Genomic DNA, 12,356 nt, shown 5'->3' on the forward strand with positions numbered 1-12,356 from the left:
CCTGAAATCTCTGAGTTTTCACACAAAGAACACCTGAACATGTCAAACTGGTTCCATAGTAGAACCCTCATTGTAAAAACGTCATAGTATGGTGTGTTGCTCAAAAAACATTAGGACCCGGCTGTCAGGGGACAAACATGTAAGAAACATGAGAACAGAGAGAACCCAACCAGTAGGTCACAGTTTATCATCCCCCAGTCATCTCCTGAAGTCCATATGGTGAGAGACATCAGTATCTGGTTGTTCATTTACCAGAGGATGCTTATAATCATGCTGATGTGGTCTGTACTCTACAGTATTTTAGTGACTCAATAAATGCCTAAGTTGTTTTTTTTTTTTTAATGCTTTTCAGTTTTTAAGAAACATTTAATAGCCTATATGTAATCAATAAATGGCCTTTGCCTGTCTTAAGAAAAATTCACTCAGAACTCTGATATGTTAACAGTACTAAATAAATCAATAAATACATGCATACACACATAAATAAGTTAATACATTAACTGTGTTAAGATAAGATTTAGATTTTTTAAAAAGTTGTTTATGTTTTTGCAGAATCCAGTATTGCTCACTGGTTGGTCATTACATTTTGTTAGTTTGATTTCACTGTTTAAAATGATGCCACCTCTTTTCAGACAGAACCTGTGATAATAAAACAATACAATATTTTTAGTTCCGTGTTAGTAAAGCACTTAAAGCTTTAAGTATGGCTAAATGCTTTTTTCAAAATTAAATATATCACTCCTTAGGTGGTAGTGGCCCCAAGTTCAGTAAAGTTGGAAAGATATTCACAGATTGGGACTTCCAGCATCAATAACTCATTAGATATAGGTTGTCAAAACATAAACGGTGCCTCTTTCCCATTGTTGCAAGGCAGACAATGTGCTACAAGCCCAGTTTTATCAAAAGTAGCTGTCTTTCAAGCTACAGGAATAACATTGGTGTCTATGGAGTGAACAGGGTCCGTCTGCAATTTGCAAAACCTCTGCAACAGTAAAGAGAGACAAATATTCAATAACTTCACTCTTATACATTGTAGTGTCACTAAAATCACTGCAGCCTTCAACTGGCTCCTGTTGACAAAGTGTTTTAACAGAAATGTAAATGCTGTAATGTGATTCTTTTAATGAACCATGTAACTTGAATGGATGTGATGCTGGTGTGACCACAGTGCACACGTCTGATGTTGCTCACAGTGGTCCAAGGAACGCTCAGGGAGTTTGTGTGTTTGCTCACACTCAGGAAAAATTACAGGGAACATTGGTTGGGACATTGAGCTGCTAGCTGTTAGCATGCGGCTGTAGTTTTCACGTTATTGCAGTAACTGTGTACATCCCTCCTCAGCCAACGCCGACTCAGCCTGTGAGCTCCTCCACAGTGTGGTTTCACGGTTACAGACAGCACATCCTCAAGCCTTCTTCCTCATCATCGGGGATTTTAACCATGCTTCCCTGGCTGCCACTCTCCCCACCTTCCATCAGTTCATGGACTGCCCCACCAGGGACAACAAAACTCTGGATCTGCTCTATACAAACACAGTAGATGCCTACAGTTGCTCCCCCCTCCCCTAACTTGGCCGCTCAGACCATAACCTGGTCCATCTGCTCCCTGCTTACACACCTGTGGTGAAGAAACAACCCCCAACCAGAAAGTGTGTGCAGCAGTGGTCTGAGGAGGCCAGTGAGGCTCTCCAAGACTGTTTTACCACCACAGACTGGGAGGTGCTCTGTGGGCCACATGGACAGGACATTGACAGTTTAACGGACTGCATCACAGAATACATAAACTTCTGTGTAGAAACCATCGTACCCACTAGGAGGGTACGGTGTTTCTCAAACAATAAGCCATGGGTGACTCCTGAGCTGAGAGCCTTGCTGCTGGAGAAAAGGAGGGCCTTTAAGTCTGGTGACAGAGAAGACCTGAGGAGGGTACAGAGGGACCTTAAAAGAAAGATCAGGGAGTATAAGGCCAGCTACAGGAGGAAAATGGAGGACCAGCTGCAGAAGAACAACACAAGAGAGGTCTGGAGACTCCAGACCATATCAGGGCAGGGCAAGGGCAAAAAGGAGGAGCCTGAACCTGGGGACAGAGACTGGGCCAACCAGTTAAACCTGTTTTTCAACAGGTTTGATACTGGTCTCATCCCCTCCCCCTCCAGCCTGAGCCTTGTCCAGCCTGCGTCCAGCTCCTCCTGCCTGCTAGCTCCCTCCCCCTCACCTCCTTCACCTCCACCATCTCCTGGGCTCTCCTCTCTCCCCCCATCTCCACCTCCTCCTCCTTTCTTCACACCAACAGTGGATCAGGTGAGAATGTAGCTCAGGAAGACCAGAGCCAAGAAAGCCATGGGTCCTGATGGCAGCAGTTCCAGACTTCTCAGGGACTGTGCAGACCAGCTCTGTCAGGTGGTCTGCTACATCTTCAACCTAAGCCTGAGACTGGAAAGAGTTCCTGCCATATGGAAGACTTCTTGTGTGGTCCCTGTCCCAAAGACCTCGTGCCCCAAGGAGCCCAACCACTACAGACCCGTGGCCTTAACTTCTCACCTGATGAAGGCACTGGAGAGGATTGTCCTGAACCATCTTCACCCCCTGGTGAGTCCAAACATGGATCCCCTGCAGTTTGTGTACCAGCCTGGGATTGGGACGGATGACGCCGTCCTCTACCTGCTGCAGAGATCCCTGTCTCACCTGGAGGACACTAGAAACACCGTGAGGATCACGTTCTTCGACTTCTCCAGTGCCTTCAATACAATCCAACCCTCACTGCTGAAGGTGAAGATGGAGAGAGTGGGGGTCAGTGACCAGCTGGCTTCATGGACCATGGACTACCTCACAGACAGACCTCAGTATGTGAGGCTACAGGACTGTGTCTGATGTGGTGGTCTAGGAGCCCCCCAGGATACAGTACTCTCACCTTTCCTCTTCACCCTCTACACATCAGACTTCTGCTACTCCACAGACAGTTGTCATCTCCAGAAGTTCTCCGATGATGCTGCCATCATAGGATGCATGTCAGAGGGGAATGACTGTGAGTACAGGAAAGTCATCATGGACTTTGTCTACTGTTGTCAGCAGAACCACCTCCAAATGAACGCCAGCAAGACAAAGGAGATGGTGATTGATTTCCACAGGAAACCCTCATACACTCCACCACTGAACATCCAGGGACTTGACATGGAGAGAGTGAGGACCTACAAGTACCTGGGTGTTCACCTAAATAACAAACTGGACTGGACAGATAACACTGACTCTCTGTATAAGAAGGGTCAGTGTCATCTATACCTGCTGAGGAGACTCCCATCATTTGGTGTGAGCAGGACACTGCTGAGGACCTTTTATGACACTGTGGTGGCATCCATGGTCTTCTATGCAGTGGTGTGCTGGGGAGGAGGATGCTCTGAGCGTGATAAGAACAGACTAAACAGACTGATAAAAAGAGCAGCTCAGTCTGTGGCTGATCCCTGGACTCCATGGAGGTGGTGGGAGAGAGGAGGGCTCTGGATAAACTGTCTTCCATCATCAGAAACTCCTCCCAGCCTCTGCATCAGACTGTGAACTCCTTAAGAAGCTCCTTCAGCAACAGACTGGTTCACCCTGAATGTAAGAAGGAACATTTCTGCAGGTCGTTTATTCCATCATCTGTTAGATTGTACAATGCTGCACTATAAACTCCACCATGTACTGTTTACTGCTGCACTTTTATCTTCCCCCATTTTAGACACGCATCCTCCTACTTATGTGCAATAACTGATACCTCATCAGTGCAATAACTGATACCTCATCAGTGTAATAACTGATACCTCATCCTCTTGTATATAATCTTCTACATATTTATAAGAAGAAAAAAATCATCTGTATATAATGTTTTTTTTTCTGCAATTTTTGCACTTTCTTTTTCTTATCTATTCCTGCACTGCCTTTATACTTTTTCTTTGGAGCTGCTGTAACGGTGAACTTTCCCCACTGTGGGATCAATAAAGTTTATCCTTATCCTTTCTGTTCAAGTACTTGCAAAAAAGTAGTATTTTTGGTGGACTAGGCCTTTAAAATTAAAATTATCCCATAGTCTTAATGTTTCTTTATGCACAATCTGCTTTGCCCATTTGTATTCATAGTTGTAAAGACTTATTCTAACAAAAAGTGCTTTCTGGCCTAAAACCTACAATATTAAAGGTTCATTTCATCAAAAATATTACTTTCTGTCCAAGTACTTATAAGAAACTAGTATTTTGGATGAAATTGACCTTTAAAATCAGAATTGTAATCACTAGATCTCACACAGATATTTTAAAGGTTGCTAGAAGTTCGTTATCCAGTTAAGTACGCAGCAATGTTGTGAAAACCAAAGGTCCAGAAACTGCAGCTTCCTCTGCTGTTACTTGAAATCAGTTAGTGTTGACATAAGGGGACAAACTGGGGGATTGTGGAGGATTTTTCACCATTAAACCTCATCTCAAGTGACAAAGAATACTAAACTACCTACCTAAGTTGTGTCAACTGAAACCTTGCAGGCTTAGTGCAGGTCTGGTTTGCAGCTGAGCTAACAGTGACGAAAAACAACAAAATTGATCATTTGGCATTAATCACACATTTTATTAGAGATTTCTTAAACATACATCAGGCTTGTCCCGTCATGGTAACATTAAATACCAGCGTCCCAACAGGAAGTTCAACGCAGATTAGAAAGATAGAAAGAAAATGTGGTGGATGATAATGTGATTAAACTAACTCAACTTTACTTTTTTTCCACAACAGCCTAATCTGTGTTTTAAAATGTGAGTCTTAACATACTACCCCCTTACCCTTTAACCTGACAGTGATGCTAAAACAGCAGTGGAATGAGAACGGCGACTTACTGCTCAGTAATTCCACAAATAATCCAGTCCTCAGTGAAAAACCGAGCAGTTAGTGTGTCCAACATGGTGCTGTAAAACGTTGGCGTACACCAGTTGTAGACACAGTAAAAGGTGGGAATCACCAACGAAACGCAAAGGAAAGCGAGAAGTTGGAGGGACGAGCTTCAATATCACGATATAAAACGTAAACAAAACAAAGTGATAAAATTCACATAATTTGCTCCTTACTGTACGAAAATATGATTTGACTTGTCAGAGTCACAGAATGGCCTTTATAGAAGTCTATCTCTACAGTTTACATTCTATCATAAGAGGCTCTTCTTACATGCTGCCCTGTGATGATGGAAACGGACGAAATCAAAACACGTTCCACTTGATTTTCCCTTTTAAACATGTAGTTAAAGTTCCTAGTAAACATAGCTAGCTCCAACGTCAAAAAACCAGAGAACACAGGTCTGGAAAAACTCGGTTCGTACGGACGCTGCTACGGGTCAAGCAAAGAGAGCGAGAGATTTTACATCAATTACCGAAAAACCTATACATCACCGAAACAAAGCAAGCTTGTGTCTGAGCTTCAATAGATGGCAGTTCTGAAAAGATACATGAGTTAAAAAGCAGATATGTCATATGTTGTGCCTGAAAAAGGCTAAAAACATCACAATAGCTCAATATGTGTCATGTTCAAATGGAAAAGTCACTACATGACGACTGGGAGGTTCATGTGTTACCCCAATAAAACCAATCCAGTGGCTCCTGTGGAATCCACTTCTATTTAAAACGCACTGATCTAGCATAAAACAAAGAGTAATAGAACATGCTGATGGAGATATCCTGATATGAACACCACACACTCTCACTAAAAATGATATTGTCAAGACTTGAACTTTTCTCCGTCTAGTTGTTTTTTTGTTTGTTTCTTTCAACATGTACAATCCGTCAGTTCAGTCCAGCAGCGACAATATGTAAACAACACACTGAGAGAGCGGAGCTCTAAGCAAATGAGGGCAGGGATTGGCTTAGGGGGGTTCGATGGACGCATGAGAGGCGGGGTCTGGTCAGCTGACTGCTGTAGGCTGGAGGGTTTTGGTGGTCCAAGGTGATGGTCTCAGCTGCAAGAAACATCACAAGAGGGTTAAAAGTCAAGAAAGAAACAACTCCATGTTCTTCTATTAGCCCTCGTGTCGTCCTGCGGCTCAAATTGACCCGTTATAAAGTTCAAAAATGTGGGGAAAAAAATGTTTCTTAAGAACATTCACATAAAAATCAACCAAAATCCAGCACATTTTGCTGGATTTTGGTAGATTTTTATGTGAATGTTCTTAAAGAAAATATTGGAAGTTTTACTGATTATATATGGAACCACTTTAGATATTTTTAAGATTTTTTTTGAAGATTTTTAATAATTTTTGGAAAATATTTACAAGAATTTCCTTGCCAAATTTGGGGGATTTTTTTTTTTTTAAATAAAACTTTTAAGGAATTATTGGAGTTTTCTTCCTGAAAGTTTTGCAAATTTTCAGAAATTTGGGGAATTTTTTTGCAGAATTTTTAGATTTTTTTTCAGACAAGGAAACAATATTTTTTGGTGCCTGTAAATGAAGACAACAGGAGGGTTAATATTGTTTTTGCTTTGAAGGCTTTTTCAGACAGCTATTGGACATTCGGCTTGATTAAGCTGATCTAAAAGTTAGCGGGGAGCTAATTCAGGCTTGACACCAACATGTTCAACAGCAACCAGCACATGGCTTAGATCCATCGCTTTTCTATTCATGGTAAGTCATTTCGTTTTATCTGAGGTAAGAGATTTTCTTTTGGTATACATAAAGTTTTATTTGTTTATCGTATCATTGTACCATGACCGTATAACTTCTGGTTTCTGCCTTGTTCTAAACCTTCTGTTTCAGTGTCTGTAGCTTCAAATGTAGCTGAGCTGCTGGTGTCCACCCCCCCTTCAGGAAGAAGACTCTCTCTGCGTCTTGATGAACATTAACTCTACTTTATGTAAGTATCAGAGAGTGTATACTACTGCATCTTTTGACAATATATATGGACGACATACTATACTACAATGTTTTTTTGATGACATACTATACTTTCGAAAATTATACACTATCAAAAATGTCCCCACTGTGGGATCAGTAAAGGTTAATCTATCCATCTATCTACTTCTGCATCTTACTGGATGACATACTATACTCCCATTGAATTTTTTTCCTTTACATTATATATAATATTTAGAAGAATCTTTCTCCAAAAATATCATGTGGTGTTTGGTTATAAGCCTGAAAACAGCAAAAATATCAACTATGTTACCAAAAGTCCCGCAATTCTATACTGACCCAGATCATGATGGTAGGTGTTTGAAAAATGATCTAACGTTGCTGTTTTATTCAGTGTTTATGTTGGGGTTGGGCTCACTTGGTGGGCACGGTGGGCGAGCCGGAGCGGTGGAAGTGGATGTTCTGCCACTTGCTGTCGCGGCGATGCCAGATGCGCGTCTCCTCCGACTGCATGGTGCGAGGCATGCCGCTGCTGTCGATATACTGGGTGAGGCGGATGTAGGCGATGCAGGCGGCCTCGTCTCCGATCAGGTGGACGTGGGGGTTGAGCAGGATGGTGTGGATGGGCTGCTTCCCCTTAGCCAGAGCTGGAAGAGGACATCAAGGTGGAAGTGAACACTCTACTGTGAAAATGGTTGTTAGTTTCACCTGTAGAGACAACACCTCTTGGGTTTAATGTTCTTTCTATACTGACAGTTCTTTTGTCTTCACTACATTTTGTCTCTTTACCGTTCTCAAAGTAGAAGCGGTGAAAGTCAGTGCCCTCCACCAAGTTGCCCAAGGCCTCAGGCTCGAAGGACGTCAGACCAGGATCGCAGATCTTCCTGAAAAAGTGCAACAGATAGCCATGTTTGAGTCCCACAAAGATGCAAGCATGTTGGATTCCAAGTCTCTCAGGTATGTGAATGATCAGTAAACTAACGTGTAGGCCTCGAAGTCTCCGTTGTTGATGGCTTCAATCAGCTGCTCGGTCACTTTAATGATCTCCTGCTTACGAGCTGAGAGACAGAGACAAACAGAAACATGGGAATGTTACTTTAAATATGCATACATACGTCTTAATTTAATACAGAGAAACACAGATTGAATATTAGAAATGGACCGACATGGAACATGAGGACAAAATCGATCCAACGTCACAACATGAGAATGTCCACGGACTGAGCTTCACATCATTTTCAAAACCACAAATAATACAATGTCACGTGAGATGGATGGAGGAAAGACTGGTAAGAAGTTTGTCAGCATGGTTCAACATATGACAACATCAAGATTACCTTTCATGCTAAGTAGGTAAGCTAGGAAACAGTGAATGGAAAGAATAAGTGCTGTTGTTGTAGACTGAGATCCACCCACTACTTATAGACAGTTATAGCATGAAGACGACATGAAGTCACAGAAAAGAAAGTTTCTTTACACACAGCAATACTACAAATCCAGTTTTACCTTCAAGTCCACTGCTGTTCCCAGCTATCTGAACGCTTACAGTCTGTTTTTGAGCTGCGAGGCCCTCAAGTGACACCAAAACCATAAAGCTAACTGCTGTGAGATAAAACATGCTTCTGATTGATCTCTCCATCGTTCTGTTAGAGACCAAAACTAGCAGCTACTGCTTGAGCGAAGGGGCTTTTCCAGAATCAGGAGGAGGCGGAGTTCACGTACTGACCAGATCAAAACCAACATTCTCTCCGTTCATTGGCTGTTTCTGCCGAAAGCCTGACACAGCGAAAACACCCACGGTGGACTTTAATGTGCAAATAAACTCTTTGCTAACTGTCTTTGCAGAAATGCTCCAGATAAGTTTGCTGATGTGCACTGAAGGGACAAAATGGGGCTTTTTTTAATGAAAGTGTCCAAAAATCTGGCAACAGCTTTTGTCCAAATTGAAACTCAAGGAACAGAAACTGGGAGCAGCTTGGGACTGAGTGTCTTTCAAACCAGAATAATAATTAAAGCTGCAAGCAGCATTGATTGAGCCCTCGCATCCTTGCTGGTCAGCGAATCCAATTGCGTCCACCAGGTGGCGCTGCGATTGAGAGTGTATTTCGGCCTATGGATGTGATGAGGGCCGGACTCTGATCAAAAATGTAAAGTTTGAGGCAGATTGGAGCATGAACAGCAGAGTTACACAGCATTTCCTGTTTCATGGCGAAACGTTGACATTCCATCAGCTGCCATTTCTACGCCTTCAGACTTTTGCGGAACGTTTTGATAACGTTTGATCACCCATGCCTGGTGTACATCCTGGACAAATTTCAGCTCTCTTGGGGTTACCCTGTTTGAGTTTAAATCTTTTGAAAATGTGCAAAAATTGGTCCAAAATCGTCTCAAGTATGACACATAATTCAAAATGGCCGACTTCCTGTTGGGTTTTGGGTATGGTTGTCCATTTTGATAAGTTACATATGTGTATAAAATTTCATAGCTCTAGGTGACACGTACTGGCTGTAGTAAAGTTTTGAAATTTTCCAGGTGGTGCTGTGGAGCGTTTCAAGTACTTTTAAACCTTCAAAAGTCAAATGAAAAGTCTGCCAAAGAAAGAATAAGAAAAACAAACCCATGTGTTTCAACAGACCCAAACAATAAGCCACCTGTCCACCTACTTTATGAACCATTTCTTGAAATAAGGAACCTGACTTTGAGGAATATTATAAAATAAGCTTTCTCTCGAAACATTTTCAGGCCAACAATGCTGCAACTAACTACAGATTTGTAATCATGACTAAATGTTAATTGAAAGGAATGATTTAAATGCGGGCTGCACAGTGGTGTAGTGGTTAGCACTTTCACCTTGCAGCTAGAAGATCCCTGGTTCGCGTCCCGGCTTTCCCGGGATCTTTCTGCATGGAGTTTGCATGTTCTCCCTGTGCATGCGTGGGTTTTCTCCGGGTACTCCGGCTTCCTCCCACAGTCCAAAAATATGCTGAGGTTAATTGATCATTCTAAATTGCCCGTAGGTGTGAATGTGAGAGTGATTGTTTGTCTCTGTATGTAGCCCTGTGACAGACTGGTGACCTGTCTAGGGTGTCCCCTGCCTTCACCTGAGTCAGCTGGGATAGACTCCAGCCCCCCCATGACCCTAGTGAGGATTAAGTGGTGTATAGATAATGGATAGATGGATGGATGATTTAAATGCAAGACTCTTAACTTTGAAGCTGCATTATTCTGTTATAAATACCTTTGCTTTGGAAACTGATTTGAGTATTCAGCAGTTAAAGCAACATTACTGAACTACCTAACAGAATTCAAGAGCTACAGTGTTGCCTGACAGTTCTTCTACATTTCAGCCTGGATCCGTCACATGTATAAAGCAGGTAAAAGCTTTTGGACTAGTGTGAACAGCTCTGCCTCTGCTGGTAGAACACCATAATTCTCCACAGTATGTGTGGCGTGGAAATTTGGCATTCTAGGACTTCTTTTCCTCTGGGCGATGGCACACATAGAAAGTGAGAAACACACGGTGACAGAAAGAAACTAAGCAGATAAACTGATTTATGGCAGTGACAAGACTGTTAGGCCAAAAAAAGACAAAACACAAAACCGTTAACTGGAACTGTAGAGAAAGGTGGCAGACCTCAGAACAACACAATCCTTTACCAACAGTTAGTTTATCTGAACTTTTAGTGACTTGAATGTTTGTATTAAATAGACTTTGTGTATCTAATTTCAAACATATCAAAATATAGTTGGCAGTATTTTTTAAAGTTATAGTACACACAAAAAACTGCTTTGTGTACACCTACTTTGAGTAGGTGTACACAACAGTTTTTAAGTATTCTTAGCAACAAAACCCAATGTTCCTGAACACAAGTAACGACACAAGAACTTAATAACAGACCAGTGTCAAGTCTAAGCCTCAAAACACCTCAAGAAACACAAGATGATCGACACAAGTTAGAATAAGTAGGACAAAAAACCTGTCAGAAACAAAACTGTGCCAATACACCTCCAGCATTTTTTGGATAAATATATAATTGCTAGACTTTTTGTATCATAGTTGACATTTTTGCTGTTTTCAGGTCTAAAATCAACACATCACCAAACACCACATGGCATTTTAACAGAAAGATTCTTCTAAATATTATATATACAATTGAGTGAAATTGAAAATTATTTATAAAGATATTGTAGTAAACCTGTTGACATGCCATAAATCCACACTTGAGTCACACACTACTTTATATTAAATAAGTCAGAAAGCCTTGGAGTCTGGCCAGTCTTTTCTTCAGGAGGAAATGACATCATGTGGAGCAGGTCATGTGATCTGGAATCAACACACTTCCTTGAGAGGTGTTTTTGTAATGGGGAACTTAGTTGGAAGTGATTTCTCAGACACGGATACAATGATGATTATCTCAACTTAATGAAAAGAACACAAAACAATTTTTGAATCAGCTCATTTTATTATTGTTTAGCTAATTAGAAGGTGGCTGGTAATAAATTTGGACAGTTATTTGGTTGACATTTTAGTGATATCCAGTTATTTTTTATTCTTAAGTGATTGTTTCCATAATAAATAATGATGGAACTTGTAAAGACATGATCATAATGAACATAACCCCCCCCCTTTTTTTTTAAATTTTTTTTTAACTTATAATAAAAATATATGCAAGATATATCCCATAGACTTCAAAAGTCCCTCAATTATATACTGACCCTTTTATTATTGGATTTATTTCCTTGACTTTTTAACAGAAAAATAATTAGAAAATGGCCTACTCCATACAAACATTAGAAAACATTCTGTCCAAATAGGTATCATTTCTAAAAAGAATCAAAAAGCACAACAGAAGTGAAGTCATTGATGGCAAGCTACCAGTTCTGTTACATCGAGGAAGAAGAGAATTACATGTGAACTGATTCTAATGCCTTTGTTTCTCTGTAGAGTGGACGAAGTGTAAACATGTGAATTCTTGTTAGGACATCCATGTTGGATACATCTCTTACTGCACTGAAACCTGTTTTTCTCTGTCTCCACTACAGACTCAGTCACTGAAGATCTTCACATTGGAGGGAGTTTTCCAGAAGGTCTGCTGTCAGTGGCCTAAGACTGTGTTTGCACGTGGACAAGGCTGAAGGCCACAAGTTATGTGGATGGAATGCAAGTATTTGTCTCATCATTAACAAGGTTTAAAGGTGTCATGGCAGCTTCTGACCAGCAAGTGTCACTAAATGTAAACGACTGCGTTTGAAGACAGACTATGACTAATGTTGACAACATACAAACATGCATACTGACGGTTTCTGACTATACTATGACATTTTAGATTATGTTTTTTTTACAACATACTATGACGTTTTTGGTGACATGAACGACATACTACACTATGAGGTTTTAGATGATAATTTGGACCACATACCATGCAATGATGGTTTTTTTTCTTTTTTACAACATACTTGACCAGAACGTTTTTGAATACATTTTGGACGACAAACTATACTTT

At 41.0% G+C, this 12,356-nt stretch overlaps 1 protein-coding gene across 22 annotated transcripts in view; it reads right to left on the minus strand.

Moving 5' to 3' along the window:
- Positions 1-4,565: 4,565 nt before the first annotated feature.
- camk2d1 (calcium/calmodulin-dependent protein kinase (CaM kinase) II delta 1) overlaps positions 4,566-12,356 on the minus strand; it is a 127,332-nt gene continuing 119,541 nt past the window's right edge. For 11 of the 22 annotated variants that reach the window (XM_055008022.1, XM_055008014.1, XM_055008020.1 and 8 more), the window contains 4 exons: positions 7,835-7,910; positions 7,642-7,736; positions 7,271-7,499; positions 4,566-5,961 (listed from right to left, as the gene is read on the minus strand). In XM_055008022.1, coding sequence (XP_054863997.1) covers positions 5,958-5,961; positions 7,271-7,499; positions 7,642-7,736; positions 7,835-7,910 — 404 coding nt within the window. In that variant the 3' untranslated portion in view covers positions 4,566-5,957. Of the gene's footprint in view, positions 5,962-7,266; positions 7,500-7,641; positions 7,737-7,834; positions 7,911-8,189; positions 8,211-12,356 lie in introns of those variants that run through there. The other 11 variants (XM_055008016.1, XM_055008011.1, XM_055008008.1 and 8 more) reach the window with 3 other exon arrangements.

Source organism: Amphiprion ocellaris, chromosome 23, assembly GCF_022539595.1.
Source record: "Amphiprion ocellaris isolate individual 3 ecotype Okinawa chromosome 23, ASM2253959v1, whole genome shotgun sequence".
NCBI classification, from domain to species: domain Eukaryota; kingdom Metazoa; phylum Chordata; class Actinopteri; family Pomacentridae; genus Amphiprion; species Amphiprion ocellaris.